Source organism: Prunus dulcis, chromosome 2, assembly GCF_902201215.1.
Source record: "Prunus dulcis chromosome 2, ALMONDv2, whole genome shotgun sequence".
Classification (NCBI taxonomy): domain Eukaryota; kingdom Viridiplantae; phylum Streptophyta; class Magnoliopsida; order Rosales; family Rosaceae; genus Prunus; species Prunus dulcis.
In genome coordinates, this window is record NC_047651.1 from 25,375,357 (window position 1) to 25,392,368 (window position 17,012).

At 37.5% G+C, this 17,012-nt stretch overlaps 2 protein-coding genes and 1 non-coding gene across 4 annotated transcripts; all 3 read right to left on the reverse strand.

Annotated features, from left to right (window-relative positions):
• Nucleotides 1-1,784: 1,784 nt before the first annotated feature.
• Nucleotides 1,785-4,321, reverse strand: LOC117617070 (thylakoid lumenal 17.4 kDa protein, chloroplastic). Its single transcript, XM_034346319.1, has 4 exons — nucleotides 4,119-4,321; nucleotides 3,604-3,728; nucleotides 2,334-2,580; nucleotides 1,785-2,251 (listed from the first exon to the last, which is right to left on the reverse strand). Exons 1-4 carry the CDS (start codon nucleotides 4,240-4,242, stop codon nucleotides 2,028-2,030), a joined length of 720 nt encoding a protein of 239 aa, XP_034202210.1. The 5' UTR covers nucleotides 4,243-4,321; the 3' UTR covers nucleotides 1,785-2,027.
• Nucleotides 4,322-6,819: 2,498 nt separating this feature from the next.
• On the reverse strand, nucleotides 6,820-11,731 carry LOC117619363 (vegetative incompatibility protein HET-E-1). 2 transcript variants are annotated; one of them, XR_004584558.1, is made up of 10 exons: nucleotides 11,669-11,731; nucleotides 11,453-11,576; nucleotides 9,831-11,098; nucleotides 9,632-9,722; nucleotides 9,359-9,516; nucleotides 9,210-9,261; nucleotides 8,838-8,917; nucleotides 8,618-8,711; nucleotides 7,514-8,401; nucleotides 6,820-7,384 (listed from the first exon to the last, which is right to left on the reverse strand). XR_004584558.1 is itself a non-coding variant. In XM_034349290.1 (9 exons), the coding sequence occupies exons 3-9, from the start codon at nucleotides 10,980-10,982 to the stop codon at nucleotides 7,866-7,868; spliced, it is 2,163 nt and encodes a 720-aa protein (XP_034205181.1). In that variant the 5' UTR covers nucleotides 10,983-11,098; nucleotides 11,453-11,576; nucleotides 11,669-11,731; the 3' UTR covers nucleotides 6,820-7,865. The 2 variants fall into 2 exon arrangements, 1 of the variants encoding a protein (XP_034205181.1); XM_034349290.1 differs by having other exon boundaries at nucleotides 6,820-8,401.
• Nucleotides 11,732-16,726: 4,995 nt separating this feature from the next.
• TRNAW-CCA lies at nucleotides 16,727-16,798 on the reverse strand. Its single transcript has one exon. It is a non-coding gene; the product is annotated as a tRNA-Trp (tRNA).
• Nucleotides 16,799-17,012: the final 214 nt, after the last annotated feature.

Here is a 17,012-nt window from a genome sequence, read left to right on the forward strand (position 1 = left end):
GTAATATATATTCGCTACGTTTAAGCAGCAAGAAGATGATGGAGAAAGTGGAATAATTATAAGCAGTAGTACTTATCTGTATAAGGGTGATGATATATAGCAGGTAGCTAGCAGAAGGCCTTTTTGGTGGAAAAATCTTCCTCTTGTAACGCTGCTTGCTGAAATGAGCATCTCAGAATTGCAGAAGCACCAGTGCTTGCAAACTGCATGCAACTGTGGCTTGGAATACTCATTTGAGCAAGAAACATTACGAAGAGGATTATTTAATAACCATCCCAAACTTTTCTCTCTCTCTCTCTCAGAGTGTGAGAGAGAGAGAGAGAGAGAGAGAGAGAGAGAGAACTGATGGCAAGCAAGCATATGGTTCTTTCTTGTAATAGCCCTGCAATGTAGGGCTGTGCTATATAGAGGAAGGGATTATATATAACTCTCATACGCCAGTGATGTGATCTGGTGGGGGTGGAAAGCACGGTAAGTCTACTACTTGTGCGTGTGATTGGAATATGTTGACTAAGAATTATTCAGATCCCAGGGCTAGAGAGAGCTACCCCTATTGGTCATCTCTGTAGAGCCCTTGTTCACTCGTTGTTGGTTGTCGTCATATGATATAAATGAATTTAACTTATAATCTGGTTCATGGAAGTTTGTTGGTTGGCAATAGCATATACTATGGAATATATGATCATCCAAAGGAAGGGAGAAAAGGCGATGGGAGCTTGTTGGGGGTATGTGGTTTGTCGGTTTGGTTTAATTTTGACAGTCCGTTCAGAGCAGAAGAAAGGGTGCTGCTATTGCTATTGCATGATATGCAGCATCATCAGCTAGGAATTGTAGGTGGCTGTTTTTGGAATGGTTGGTTACTTCACTTGTATATCTACATCTCCATGGTAGCTAATTCAAGTACTTCTCCCATCCAAACGCCAACCACCATAACTTATTATAGCAACAATTTCATTTACCATAATAATGTATAATTACATGACACACATGTATATTCGAATGTACATGTATAGATAACTGTTATTAATCATTTGAACTACAAGTCCTTTACTATATATATATTATAATTCAACACATCAATCTAATCTACCCGATGAATTGTTGAGCACCTACTATTTGAAGGGATGGTATCAATCGCCATCATTCATGCCATCATTCATTTATTCTTGTCATTATTTTCGAGTCAAAAATTTTGAAAAACAAAAGGCACACATCATAAACAATTATGGTGGTTTCCACGAAGAAGGTGAATATAAAAAAGGGGAAACCTGAGAAGACCCTCTTCAGAGAAAACAAATCTGAAAACAGTATCACGATCGAGCTATATATGCCTTTCTTGTTCTACTTTCTAGTCAAAGTTTTAGTGGTTTTGTACTTTGCGAGTTTCCAGGGATGAAGTCAGTCCCCCGTATGGCGTTTTCGTGACCGTCAAACTTGTTTTTTAATTGGAAATTGCAAGTGCTGTCTTCTGTGCCTCAGCTAACTTGACCTTTCTGGCAAATGCAGGGTCACGTCGTTCAATAGTTTCTCATCAAGTACTAGAATTCTTTACTCTACTTTTAGAGTGGGTTGGTGAGTTTCAAGTGAGGCAGTAGCATCTGATATTATGGTATGTGGCTGCTGGCTGGCACATGTGAATTGTGTTCTAGCTAGCTACCCACCACGATCTCCCTTTCCTTTTCTATCTGAGATTCATGCAACTTCATGAGAAAATTACTCTAACTAACAAGGGATTTTTTTTCACTTTTTTTTTTTTTTTTTCGAAAGCTACCTACCTAGGCTACTTGACAGAAGCAAAAACTTGTATAAACTCTGAGAGACATAACAAAGAAAGAAAAACACTATGCTCTGCAGAAGGAGACTAACAAAATTGTCTTCGGAAGGATGCACAGATGCAGGGTAGGCTATACATAAAAAATGCCTAGAAATAAACTTGAAATACAGAATGAAAATGCATTAAGCACCGTGGTTGCTTCTTATACAACAGATGAACCTTGAATTAGCAAGTAAAACAGTAGGGAAAATGGTCATCGACACCCCAGAGTTGCTCTTCCTTCCTCATTGAGAGATGTATTTCTACAGAGTTTCTGAAGATCAATGTACCCGATAATGGTATCCTCAAACACTGCACCGTCAAGTTTTGCTTCATTAAAGGTGGAGCCTGATAACACAGTGTTCTTAAACAAAGCTCCTTGCAGATTAGCTTTCTCAAAGTTAACTCGGTCTAGAACTGCATTTGAGAAATCTGTACCTGCAAAAAGAAAACCATTGATTTCTTTCATTCCATATCATCATCTTGTACATTTGATGTCAAGGATGATATGCAATCTTACCCTTGAAGCTAGCTCCTGCAGCATAAGCCTTTGACATCACAACTTCTGACATGTCTGCACCATCAAATTTTGCTTCAGACATGAGTGCTGCTGCAAGACTCTTTCCCTTCAGGTTGGACTTCTCATTTGTGTAATCACAGAAGCGGAGATCAATTGCCTTGTCATAAACTCCATTTGCTTGACCTATTGTGTTGCCAACAAATGCACGCTCACACCGACTTGGATCAGTTGACAATGGAGGCAACCTCTATTGCAAAACAAAAACAAACAAAAAATCAATTTAGTACCCTTTCATAATCACAACTAGAAAAACTAGTAGGTTTGAGTTTCATCATTGTCATCATCATTTATTGTTTGGATGATGACATTTTGGCTCCACCTATTTTAATGAACGTGTGACATTTCACAAGAGCTGAAAGAAAACAAACTAAAGGAAAAGTGGACTTCAGAAGAGATACAATAAAGTAGAATATTAAAAGTGGCAATGTAATGAAATTTCTTATGAAGCATCTCGACTTTCTACTCATACCATAAATGTTCCAGAAAAATAAGGATTTTCTAAAAGTTTCTGATACTTGGAATGCAATTGGAGGCGAGCTTCATAAAGTGAATTGAGATAGACTTGTCTGGTTCTCTACAGCTATTCTAAAACATGGTTTATTTCCTGTCTGCTTAACTTATTCATGACAGGCTTCCAACTAAGGCCAGACAAATTTCCTGGGGCTAGACAGCACATTCGTTTTCAAGATGAGTTTAATTGGATAAAATCTCAGAGTAAAGGAAAGAACTTAAGGTTTCTAACTATCAAACTTGGTTGGGATGGCCGCATGTATCGCACCTGGTGCAAAGGAATCGGAAGGAACATGAAAACAGCTTTGCTTCATGGAGCTCTGTCGGGTCCTCAAGGATTATTCATGATATTCAAGCTGAAGTTGCAGAAAAAGGCGTATTTCCGATTCTCTTATTTAAAGAGAAATTTGTAACTTGTGGAATTTGTTTGTTACTGCTTAGCTGGTTGTATGTCCTAGTTTTGCTTGGTTTTTTGACTAAACAAATACAAAGTACCATAAGACATTCAGAAGAAGTAAGAAAACTGTAAGCATCGGATTAGATCTGTTCAACATAGGGCACTCAAATCTCCAATGCAGGCATTCCATTAGTCCACTAAGCATAGCATGTGAAAAATATACATAGATGGTGATAGGTAAACTAAGGCCCTTAAAAATAAAAGGGAGTAATGTAGGCTAAGAGTGTGTTTCAATTTTCAAACCTGACCAGCAGCAATTACAGGCGAGGCAGCAGTCACAGCCCAAACAGCAAGAATGCCACAAGCTACATTCTTAAGTTGCTTCAGTTGAGACAAGTTTTCCTTTAATTCATGACCATCCCTAGATGCTGCACGGTCCAAAGTAATATCATGAATACGAGAAAAGAAATCCCTCCACTATTTGTTTGCAGAGGTTGGTAAGCAAAATCAAAAGCAACAGAAGTCGAAATCTATATATGACCATTTTGTTTTCTGATTCTGTAAATGCTTTTGGAAAATTGCTTTCTGGGAAGATAACAACAGAGAAAAGCAAGGCTTATAAATCGTTTAAGATAAAAGTTTCCAAATTTAATTAACTGGGCAACAAACAACAGAATCAAAACCCAGAACTTGGAACTGCTTTATATAGCACAAGAACCAATCAACCAAATTTCATAGCATTTCAACCAACTGAACCAAAATTGAACATGACAAGACAAGAATGAGTATTGTGAGAAGAATCAGTGCGGAAGGCTCACCAGAGCAACACACACGCATAGGTGAGTGGAATTCTGGAACTGTGAAACAATGGCGTTTCGTTGGGGAGAACTGGAGAGAGAGACCATTGCGCGACAATGGAATTGAAGCAAGTGAAGCAGCCATTTTCGAAACAATGGCAGTGTGAGACAGACGATGGCGTCTTCTTATCCGCTATAGTTTCCGTAGAAGATCGAGATGACGTGGCATGACACGTGGGATGGTGTCTGACGCCAATGTATATTTGCTCCCGCTTTGGCCTTATCCCGGGTCACCATGGAATTGTCAATTTACTACATACATACATACATACATACATACATACAACACACACGGCGATAGAAACGACATGTCGTAGGAGTACAAAGTCACAGTCAATAAACAACATGCCGGGACAGCAGATAATATTCTTTAAAATTTACGTGTATTTATTTATGGGGAGTGCTAGGAACCTTCTCTCTAATTTTTTTCTTTGGACTTTCTTCATTTTTTTCTTGACATGTGTCATTCTCCTTACACTTAAAACAATGTCATTAATATATTATACAAGTTAACTTTTGCTTTCCAAGTTTACCCTTATTAAATGTATTCAATTTATCCCAAAAAAAATTCACAACTTTCTTACTATCTTATTAATTTTTTTCTAACGTTAATTTTTTTTTTATAAAGAAAATATTTACTTTTAAGAGGAAATATTTGGGTTTTTTTTTTTAATTTTAACACAAGGAAAAAAACATTTCCTCTTTTTTTGAAAAAAAACTGACATTTTCTTTAAAAAAATAATTGACATTTAAAATAATAATAAAAATATAGTAAGAAAGTTGTGAAATTGTTTTAGATAAATTGAATACATTTAATAAGGATAAACTTAGAAAACAAAAGTTAACTTGTATAATATATTAATGACATTGTTTTAAGTGTAAGAAAAATGACACGTGTCAAGTAAAAAATGAAAAAGATACAAAGGAAAAAGTTAGAGAGAAAGTTGCTAGCATTTCTCTTTATTTATTTGTATACGTAAATAGAAAAAAAGAAAAGAAAACACGGTAAGGTAAAATATGGTAAAAGGCTAGTTCCTAAGAACAAGGAAGGAAGGAGAAACGGTCGGCCTCCATTGTGTTGTGAATTGAATTGATCTTTTGTTGTTTGGTTGGTTGTATATTTGGGAATTGACTTTTGGTTGGGTCTCTTTCTCTTTCTCTGCCACTGCAAAAATTAAAGGCGATGGAGAGCCAGAGCCAGAGCTCGTGCTTATCGTACGAGAAGCTGAACGGGGTGGCCAGCTGGCTTGGGACCCACGTGGCATCGGCCTTCTTCGCATCGCTGGAGCGGTGCTCCTGCATCAACCTCTCCACCTCCGACGACCACGAAATGAACCCAGAAGAAGCTCACGACCGACCCCTCATGCTCTTCGCCTCTCGCTCCGTCAATCTCAGCGACCACCGTCCTCACTACCCTTCTTCCTCCTCCTCGTCGGCCCCAAACGACGTCGTCAATCTCCCGGTCTGATGAGGGACAGACACGTCAGCATCCTCGATGGGATCGGAAAATTGGGTTCATTTTGTTCTCTCTAGGTTTTTTTTTCTTTTGAAATTTTGGGTTTTGGATTTATTTCCATTCAATTTGTGATGTTTTCAGGTCGTGAAAGTCGAAATTGAATCGGGAAAATTGGGGGTTGGATTTGTTATCTGTGTATGATTTGATTGATTATATGCTTTTTACCCTGGATGTGATGTGTTGCTGTTTGTATTGTTGCCTGTAACAATATATATTTTTTAAGTGTATTATATATAGTTAAAGTTAATGGGAAAATGAAGGTCTCCTCTCTCTGATTTCTGTGCAATGGGTGTTGTTTGATTTTATTATCCTCCTGAATGAATGAATCAACGTTCTCTTATCTTAAAATGAAGCAGAATCTGATGTCAAAAGATTTGTTTTGTTTTGTTTTCTCAAGTCAAGACTCTTTCCTACTATGAAGTATGAACTGTTTTTCGATTGTTGTTGAGAATTTTAAGAATGTGAATGGGCCCTGAATGGCGAGGGATCCCTGTTCTGTTCTGGATTTTAAGAATGTGAATGGGCTTGGGTTTCATGGACTGGTTCGAAGGGTCTGTCAAGACAAGATTTACAAAAAGGAATGAATTTTCTTACCTAAACTCAAAAACAAAATTACTTTTTGGGATTACAATAATGGATTAGTTAAGGAACCGTAGTATATAGCTAAACAGGATAGGAGGGAGGAGTCCGAGTGACAATGATCCTATGTCGCTTTGTCGGGGATTTGCATTTAGATCTGATAAACAAGTTTTGTCAAGCTAATCACAAGATCCAGAAACTTTTCAATAGCTAATTGAATGTTTTGTTTCTGAGTGTCCTTTTAAATTAATGTAAGCTAGGTTGGTAATTGGTTGGCCAAAAGCAGAATATGAAAGTTCAATAATTGATCCATAAAATTAATTTGTTTGTGGCGCTTTCGCTTTTACACTTTCCAAGTGCTTCCACTAATGAATGTCCCTTGATAATTAGAATTAGAAATATGCTATGTTCTCCTTGTCTCCTAATTGACCAACCTCTCTACCTGTAAACATGCCCATTATTTTCATCTTTCTTTCGCTTCATGCGCTTTTATTCTCCCAACTGTTTCTTTCTGCCTTAAAAACACGATTTCTATAAAGCATCACATCACAATGCCAACAATGCAAATATTTCGAGGTTTTATTTTGTATCCACGTCCAACTTCTATTGTTTGTATTGCCATATTTTGTTTCAAGCACGAGCATGCAGACAAAATTCCATTTACAAATCAGAGGAAAATTTAAGTTACATTTTTATATGAATCTCAAAAGCTATTCCTGTTAAGGCTAACAAAATCCTAACCACTCAGAGAGTCTAATCTAAGGTTATGTTAGACTAAACTGACCGTGTAAATATACAAAGTTGGGAGTGCCCATCCTCCATGGACACGAGCCGCAATCATTCCCGTTAAAGAGATAAATGTCTTCTCCGGAAGAGTGGTGGTCTGAGTTTCCAGCCCCTGGCTGAGAGGAAATGGCTTCCTCCACATTCCCACTGCCAACCAAAGCACACTGACCCTACCATGAGACAGACCAGAAATGGCAGACAAACAATTCAATCATTCTGACCGGCCACCATGGTGGAAGGGTGAAAGTTCCCCACCATTCTTTTCCCAAACAAATTCCAGCCACCAGCTCTGGATACCCTATCCCATCATAGAGAACAAAAGAAGTTGTACAAGGCCCACGGGCACCTGCATTATATAGATATAATATCTCAATTTGGCCTTCTCCTAACAAATGACTTCACATCTAATTTTGAGAACCGGCAGACCAAAAACATCCCACATTGATTAGAAATTATAATATCAAGACAAGCTAACCTCGGCCACTGGCTGGCTGACTCCAAATTGGATTGCACACTACAACCATGGAATTGCAGCCACTTGTCACAACATAAAATGGTCAGTCACCTCTGAAATCTGAGAAGGGTCCCATTGGAGAACCAAATACACAAGTTCATCTATCCTCCACATGCCTGCTAGAGTTGTCAACCTGAGCCTGCTGTGGCTGTTGATGCTGCCAAACTTAATGTCACTCATCAATCCATTAGATTTGCATCTTTTGAAAACAATGCCAAAAGCCAAAGAGCCAAAGAGGGCACTACACATAAAGTGTCCTGCAAGGGGGATAGCTAAAACTCTTTTGAAAACCATGCCAAAAGCCACTATAGTGTCAAACAGGCACCGGTAGACCATAATTGTGGAATGATCTGATCCGTCCATCCCAGCCTGCAGTCACAATAACCATACCCCATGCATGAGAACTGCATGTGCTCTGACAAGAAGTTTTAAAAAACTTGTACTCAGATCTGTGCATGGTAGATGGCTTTGCCAGTGGGCTTGAAGTTGGAAGCTTCTCCTCTGGCCAAGTTGCAGATCCTTTGGGAATAGACTCAAGGAAAGAATCCTGGCTGAGAGAAAAACATGCAGGTGAAGAGAAAGGCAGAGTCTCTGGTAACTTCCCATCCATGGCCTGAAATTGGCTCTCATTTTCTAAGGAATCACGTTTGAAACCACACCAAGGTATTGCTATAGATACATTGGTGGAAAAGCGCTCACAAGATCTGATCTTTTTTGCTTGAGAGAGAACATGTTCTTCCTGATTACCGCAGTTCCATATATATACATTAGAATCCTCACTAACTGAAACTATATGTTTCCCATCTGAAGTGAAGGTAGCAGATGTCTGGTTTCCTGCATTACGTTGTCCTGAAAGTACAAGAGACAAGGCTTAGAAGAAGAAAAAGAAAACTATAAATTTCAAATTCAAAAGAGCACAAACATATATTTGACATAAGAGTATTAATACATACAAACAATTACATTATATTTGCTTACAATATGCACAGTGAACTGCCTCTAGAAAATCAGACTGTTAAAAAAACAAGAAACTACTATAAAGAAAAAGATGAGTTATGTGCATACCTGCATACTTGCCAACCACATTAAGACCATGAAGAATTCTGACTTGTGAATCGGCACAAGTGACCATCACTTTGCTAGGATTGTGTGGGAAAAACTGTGTAACATAACATACAATCATTGAATTTCAGGTCCCAAATGAAAAGGTTAAGTGATATAAAAAGGAAACCAAAACAGAAACAAGAAAACAAAGCATTGAGAGAAAGTCATAACTCATAACTACCTGGAAGCCTGTAATCTTTCTGCAGGGAGACTTCTTTTTACTATGCAAGCATATTTGAGCATCTAATTGCAAATGATTATCTGCCCCAGAAAAACATAACCACTTCATCAGTACAAACATCCCCAAAATCAATCGATTTGAAGGTCAAAATGTGACACAAGTATAACAATTCTCTCATGAAAAGAATTTGAGATATTGTGATGCATTTTGTATTGAAAATTTTACACAAAAATGGGTTTGGAAATTTAAAATTTTCAATTAAATATGATGAAATTACTCAACCAGCATCAAAAAATCTAAATTGAGCACAGACATCTAGTCAGTTCCTATGAAAAGAAGGCGAACAGAAGGAGGGTGAGGAATGCTGGTCACCTGATATATTATAAAATCTGCAATTGCCAGTCATTGAGCCAACAATTCCTCCCTGCACAAGAAATCAGTAGTGTTTAAATAAACATTAATCCATATGTGATCATACAGCAACATTTCTACACAATGGAAGGGCAAGAAAATCACCAAACCTGCCCATCAGGGCGATAGCACACAGCAGTAACTATATCTCTTATATCACTCCAATCAACAACTTGGCAGCAAGGAATTCCCCAAATGCGTACTTTGCCATCTATTGAACCACTGATGAAGTAATTATCATCCACAGGATTAAATTGAACGCAGGTCACTGCACAGCACCGTAACATAAAGAAAAATTATAAGAGGTAGATTCAATATAATACAACAGAAGAGACTAAAACTTTGCTGTTTCATATAATCATACAAACTAGCCAGAAGCGCACCATAATTACTATGGGAAAAGACTTTGAGGCAATGGTCACATCCCACTTGCCAGAGACGAACAGTTTTGTCAACAGAAGACGACAGAAGATACTGCATCCAAAACAACATACCAAATTAAATTTCTGCCATATTTCACTAAAAACGATCAATGTTTTCTTAGATTCCTAAAATTTAGCTGCAATTCAAATAATCACTTACATTATTCCTTGACCAAGAGAGATCCAATATATGACCATCATGCCCGTGAAATTCATGCAATGGTTTCTCCAATATCCGAAAGACTTTAGGGGGGAAAATAACACAAGCTGAATCCGGTGTTTTCCTAAGGCTCCCTGATTTTTTATCCTTATCCGCAAATAGTGGATTTAGTTCAGAGAGATGATTCACCGTGAAGTAAATGCAGGACGGATCTATTTCTGGAATGTCATGTTCATTAGATCTCTCATCCTCCACCACATTCCAGACTCGCACAATCCCATCTTCACCGGCACTTGCTAGGTATTGTCCATCAGGACTGAATTTCATTGCCAAAATCGCACCCTCATGGGCTTGGATATCTTGCCCCATGTAAAGAGCTGAAAGTTCCTTCAATCGCTTCCTGCAATGGCGAACTTTAACTCTCTGAGCCCTGTGCCCCACAATTGCATCATTTTCATTGTCTGTCAATTTATCAGCCTCCCCTTGCCTATCAACAAGGCATGACATGGACCGTAACCTACTCAACCACACCTTCTTAACTCTCTTCAGTATCCCAGCTCTATTGTGCACTTCCTCCACTTGATTTTCCATCAATTGTAGAGACAAGGAAGATGATGAACAAGAAGTGCGCTCAGACTCTTCAGCCACTTCTTGACCTTCACTTACTTTACCATCCTGCCCCAGTTCATCGGCATTACACTCCAATATCATACCTGGATTTCCACCTCTACATGCAGAATTATCCTTTGAACCCAACTCAATTGAGGAATTGGAGTAGCCATTACGCCAGCATGACATAGAAGACTGACTGAAACAAATCTCATCTTCAAAACGTGAGGTTCTCAACACAGCCCCACTAGTCTCTTGAATTCTTTCAACCTCCCCTGGAACGTCACTAGATATGTCTAGTGAAGTCTCTCTCACAATTTGATCTGAACTCAGTCCCATCCACTCCAGAAACTTAACCCTACGCTCCTTAACACTTCCGGGGCTTTGAACCCAAACCTCATATGGAAAACTAGGTGGAACCCAATTGATGAAGGAAGAAGTTGAATCAAATACCTCAATGTTATCAGAACTTGCATCAGATGTTGATGCAATATCCTCTTGGGCATCAAAAAACCCATATTCTTCTTCACTAAAGCTACCCATTATGCTTTGAGTTCAACCCATGAGATTCCACATCAAGAAACCAACATTTTAAGCCCCAGGCAATGTGCCAATATTCAATCCCCCTCCAGACAAGCAACCTTATTGAGTAAGAGTAACTACAAAATTAAAATAAAAAACCAAAAAAACACAGAATCCAAGATCAGTTTAACAGAAATACTTGTTAAATTAAACAAGAATGGAAATAATATCAATAAAACAAAAACCAAGAGATCCAACATGGATCCCAATCCACACCCATTGAACCTGGTCTTCCACCACAATAAAAAAATCACAATTTATTATGCAAACGGAGCCACAAATGAAAATTGCAATGAACCAAAATTTTCCAAAAACACTTCTCGGCACACAGAGAAAACCCCATTGGCAGAATTTGATGATCATATGATTACAATTGAATAAATGAACCATAAAAATATGAAGGACAGAAATAATGGATGAAACAAACATACAATTTTGATTACATGGGTTTCGTGTCTATGAGATTCCTTTGCAACTGAAGAGGGCATAGATCGAAGCAGCCATACAAATTTGGAGCTTCCGGAACTCGCTCTCTCGAGGAAGCAAAGAAGCACTCTACAGAGAAATGCGAAAATAAAATAATAAGCAATTTAGTATTTATTTCAGCAACAACAAAAAAAAAGTAGCCAAATAGCCAGGGGTAAAACCGGAAAAGGCACGAGTTCCTTGATATTCGTGAACGATGGTCCGAGAAACGAGATTTCGAGAGTAGGATGTGCTTGTGTTGTGTTGTGTTGTGTTGTGTTTGCTCTCTCTCTCTCGCTGTATCTCTGTCTACAAAATAAAATGGTAATTTCCTCTCTTTTTTCTTTTTTTACTTTAATGAAATTAAATGTTTCGAGTACTTTAATGAGATTTTTCCGACCAAAAACAAATGAGACGAGATTTTAGACTCCAATTTTCGTATAAGAAATAAAAATAAATGACAATCGGGGACGGGGACCTAAAGTACTTAAAAATATATATAACTTTGATTATCACTTATATTAAAAAAAAAACACGCATAACCTTGACAATTTTAAAGATTTGCACTCATAAAGATGAAGTGAATATATAATTAATAAGAAGCCATTTCCTGAATTAGCAAAGGGAAGCGGTGGATGGATGAACCATGTATCTTAGTCTTACTTTTAATATTTCATTCTATATAAATATGGTTGTAAGATTGTATGAGATGGGGATGAGGAGGTGTGGTGATTTATTTTTTTTTTATATATATATATATATATACTTATAGCATCAATTTGTTAGGTCTCACTTTCCACTTGAAGAGGTGGTCAATGCCAAATTGTGTTGACTTGGAATTCTAATTGAAGAATGGATGACTTTACTTTTAAAAAGGAAAATCTTATATATAAATGAGCATCAAATAGCGAAAATTATGACCGTCCAATGAAGGATTGCATGTTAATGGTCAAAGATGACCCTTATTATTATTTCCCATGGTGACAATAATAAATATGAATTATTAAACAAAAAGTTTACTTAAGAAATTCCAAAATAAAAAATTGCCATAGCAGGGCAATGGGAAATGGGCATGGGCATTCCAGCTATAGCCCATTTAGACTCAGTGACAGGTGAAAGCTGGATCCTGGATGTCACCTCTAGTTTAGGGCATGGGTTCCATGACAATCCCTCCATCCACCATGAAAATGTTTTGTCTCTGGGTTTTCGAGTGTTTTAAGACAATTTCACGAGATTAATTTATGGCATGATGTTGGAATTATTCAGTCATTCCTGCATTCAAATGATAGCAATAGTAATTAGGGGAGATTTAAAAGTCAAAAAGTAAATTCATTACATAAAACAGCATCATGATTGAAAAATGACAAAGAAAGTGAATTAGTAGTGATTAGGTGGGTTTTGATTAGGTTAATGTCACCATTAGAGCCATACAAAGTCTTAAAAAGTCAAAAAAGTAAAAGTCGGCTTGTTTCCGTTGAACCGGGCAGTTTGCTTAAAAACTCCTTGATGTGTCTCGTCTCTCATGTCATTGGCAGAGAGAGCTAGCTAGCTAGCTGGTAGTTGAGAGGTTGAGAGGTTGAGAGGTTGAGAGGTTGAGAGAGAGCTAGGTAGCCGGCCACCCAGCCACCCAGCCACCCTTTGTTTTGTTTTGTTTTGTTTGCATTGATATCATCAATTTTCCGACTGACTGTCATTGCTGTCTTAATTACCGTGCAAGAAGGGAGCTTGTTTCAATTATAAATTGATAATTAAGCAAAGGCTGCCTGCAACTGCAACAAAAGTACGCAAGTAAAAGCCAAGAATAATAATAATAATTAAGGTTGATTAATGTTGTTATTATAGAAAACTTAAAAAAATGGTAACTCTGTGTTTTTTTCCTTTCTGTGATGGTGATCTGCAAAAGTCACACTTGACACCCAAGACAGAAACATGCAGACAGTCTTGCTTTTCTTTTTCTGCATAATAAAGTGAAGTGAAACACGTAAACTTAAACTAACCTTTTTTTTAAATCTTTTCTTTTTGGGTTAAAAGTTAAAACGCTCTCGTTGATTGACAGCTTACTGCACACAATAATATATATTCTGTGGGTTGGGTGGTTCCATTTCTGTTTGGTAATAATATATTAGGCAAATGGGCGTTTGTTAATGCCCAATCTTTCTCGCTGCTCGAATCAAGAAAAGGGTACTGAAAGTATTGATACCAAGTAACATATACATCATGCATGAGCAAATAGTTGCCTCTACATGACGCGAGATATTCTCTATTATTGAGAATATAAGCACAAAGTGTTGAATTAGATGAAAACATTCCTTGCATATATGCACAGCAACGGCAATCGCATAAAGAAAATTTGGGGATTTGACAACCAAAAGTGTCACGTGGCGCATAATGCACAACTCACAAATAATAAAGTTGGTATACCAGCAACAAACAACAGTCAAAATCTGGGTTTTAATTATTCGGTAGCCAACCCAACAGTACAAAGTTTACAACTCAAATATAATAAATAAATAAAAACTGCAATTTTAGAATATGAGTTGTAAATCCAAGAGCAAATTGCCAAGTAATTAATGCGTTGGTTAATCAACAAATTAAGCATTTTATCGAGAAAGATTTCCCATGATATCGCATGGTGGTTTGCCTTGTAATTTGTGATTCTCTGAACGGTTGACCCTCCCATTCCCATACCATCATTTTTTTCAAGAATTTGGTAAGCATGCATGCATGCATGGCAAATTATGGGTACGTGGCAACGTGTGTGCATTTATAATTAAAAAAGGCACATGCAGAGTGCCTTATATTACTCCATAAATTGGCATGCCGACATAATAGATTAAACAAAAGATATATTATATATGTTGTTGGTTTCTTTTTTCTCATCATGCATTGATGTGTGCGTGTCCCGCCCGACAATTGATAGACTGACCTTTAAGTAATGGCTTCATACTATGTACAACTTTGGCTCTTTCTTTCTTTTTATCTCCACTCAGAAAAAAAAGCAAAAAAACAACAAACTCGATCATCATCATCTCTGGTTATAGATACATTGCACGAACGTTTGAGCTAATTATTAATTAATGAAAGAAATGCTTACTTGAGCCGGAAAATAAGTTAAGTTTGTATTTGGTAATCAACTTAATTTGGTTCCATAATCATGATATTATCTTCATGCGTTTCTATTTGGTAATCAACTGGTTAATGCGGCTGCATCATGTGAGTATATGTGATGCATGGAATACTTGTTTGTTGGGCTTCGTTCGATATGGTGAATTAGTTGACTTTTGACATAAGAGCACAACATTCAAATTACAGATGCATGCAGGAGCCAAGAGCTCTTTCTTTCAGGCTTATGCTTATCTTTCAAGAAATGAAAAGCACGAAAAAAGTGTAGCGAAAACTACAATTCTACAAGTCGCAAGTGCGATGTTGCATGAGCTTGACCATTCATAGTAGCTACTAGTACCACGGCTTTTGGATTTTGAAAACTGAGTGTTGTATGTACTATTATAATTTGTTGATAGAAATAGAATTAGATGTGTGCAGTGACGGACTCAGAATTTTTTTAGCGGAAGTGCAAAATTGATTAAGTATGAAAAATGGTTTTTCAGAAAAATCATTTTTTCAAGATAATTTTTGGCGGCTTTTATTCCTTACACATCAAATAAGAAAACTTGATTTTATGGGATTTTAGTATGAAGTATATATTGACTTAATGAGCCATTATTTTTAGCCTAAATCGTATTTTGCACTAAAATCGATTTTTCATATTTTGATTTGGTAGGAATTTGATTTTCTAGTATTTTTATTTGAATCCAAATGGGGGGTACTTCCTTATTTACATTGTAAACTTAAGTAAATGGAATAAATAGGCAGTTTGAAGCACCTACAATAATTTTTTTGACGAAGGAAAGTGCAGCTGCACCTCCTTGCGCCTTAATGGATCCGCCTCTGGATGTATGCATGGTTTTCCACCAAACAGGCTGCTGGTGGGGTCTACGACTTCGAGTGGTTCCATTTCTATGCATAATTAATATTGTGTATTGTTAATTTCTAGGATGGGTACCCACTTTGTCTTTAGGGCATGCCTCCTTTACACTTTTCCCCTCTATTATTTTCCCCACATTTTTGTTTGGGAACGAAAAGTAACAAATCTAAGGACAAGTCACAACTTTGGATGGTCCAAAAACCATCAAACTATACACACATATATATATATATATTTGCCAAATGCAATGGTGATGATATATACTTTATGTTTTTCATCATGCAGGCAAAGTTAATCAATTAAACTGTTAATCTACAGCACGTATAACTTTCTAGTAATTTGATTTTCTGTCCTGTTACACATATAAAATTATCTTGACGATGACGTGTGGGTGATTTATAACTGTCGATAAGATACGGATGAAATTTACATGGATGAATGGTCAGAAATTCCACTAACCCTAGCACAACTATAGTCCAATAACCGTTATGATCAATTCTTCTGTTGAGCACTGAAAAAGCTTCAAATCCTTCATCTCGGGATGGAAGCTCTGGTGGAAAATCTCTGGTAGCAGATTCTACCTGTTGGCTGGACCTTGTAATTAACAGCAAATATATATAGGTACACAAAACTCAGTTCATAAACATAGTTCTGATAGGACCACAATTTTGAGGATACTAGCTGTATCTAAAGCAAAATCTGATGGTAGCAGTCGCACTAATTTGTAGCAACAAAAATTAGTGAATGTGTTGTGTAGGTAGGACCACAATTGTGGGGATGGCAGCAGCAGAAAGGCTTAGGCAACTACCTTCTCTCTGCCTCTTTTGCCAGCTGCTACTGCTGTACGTACTGTGGGTTACGGTAGCTCCTGATTTTGGACCACTCTAGTCTAGCTACAAACAACTCTTCATTTTTTTTTTCTGAAGCAGAGAAGAAGTGGTCCTCTAAAACTTGATTAACAAATGCGAGGCAAGTGTATGCTGTTTGGGCTGGCAGTCCTGAAGCTGCCAAGCCTGCTGTGTTCATGTCATGGCTCTGCGGCCTCACGAATTTCTTCACACTCTCTCTCTCTCTCAACCACCATAATCATTTACTTGCTTAATTGCCTTGGGTTGTGTTGGGGATGCCAAAAGCCATTTTCAACTTTTCAGATCTTTGTCTTCTCCAAATAGACTGTTTGATATTACGGGAAAGCATTTTGTCTCGGATTCTTTCAACGACAAAAATTTAAAATAAAGGAAGAAAAAGACAAAATTGAACCCGACGTGAATCGAACACGCAACCTTCTGATCTGGAGTCAGACGCGCTACCATTGCGCCACGGATCCGATGATATGTTGGAGATGCGTAGAGCTATATAAACTGTACGGCATGGACTTTATGGTATTTTAACCTACCATTGTGTTAAATTAATGCACATAACTAACTATGGGCTTTTGAAAAGTAGTAGGCTGTAAAGATGAGCTGGAATTATTTTCTAATCAGCAATGATGTAAAATGGGCTTTAGGCCATTAGGCCTACACTTCCTGAGCCCATGTCTG

Bases quoted from the DNA above. Each gene is read 5' to 3' on its own strand.
- LOC117617070 (XM_034346319.1), bottom strand. From the start codon at position 4,242: ATGGCTGCTTCACTTGCTTCAATTCCATTGTCGCGCAATGGTCTCTCT. The intron at 2,581-3,603 runs GTTTGAAAATTG...GTTTTGCAATAG, and splicing joins CTGTAATTGCTGCTGGTCAG to AGGTTGCCTCCATTGTCAAC. The intron at 2,252-2,333 runs GTAAGATTGCAT...TTCTTTTTGCAG, and splicing joins TGCAGGAGCTAGCTTCAAGG to GTACAGATTTCTCAAATGCA.
- LOC117619363 (XM_034349290.1), bottom strand. From the start codon at position 10,982: ATGGGTAGCTTTAGTGAAGAAGAATATGGGTTTTTTGATGCCCAAGAG. The intron at 8,712-8,837 runs GTAGTTATGAGT...TATGTTACACAG, and splicing joins GAAAGATTACAGGCTTCCAG to TTTTTCCCACACAATCCTAG. The intron at 8,402-8,617 runs GTATGCACATAA...TTGTACTTTCAG, and splicing joins TGTGGTTGGCAAGTATGCAG to GACAACGTAATGCAGGAAAC.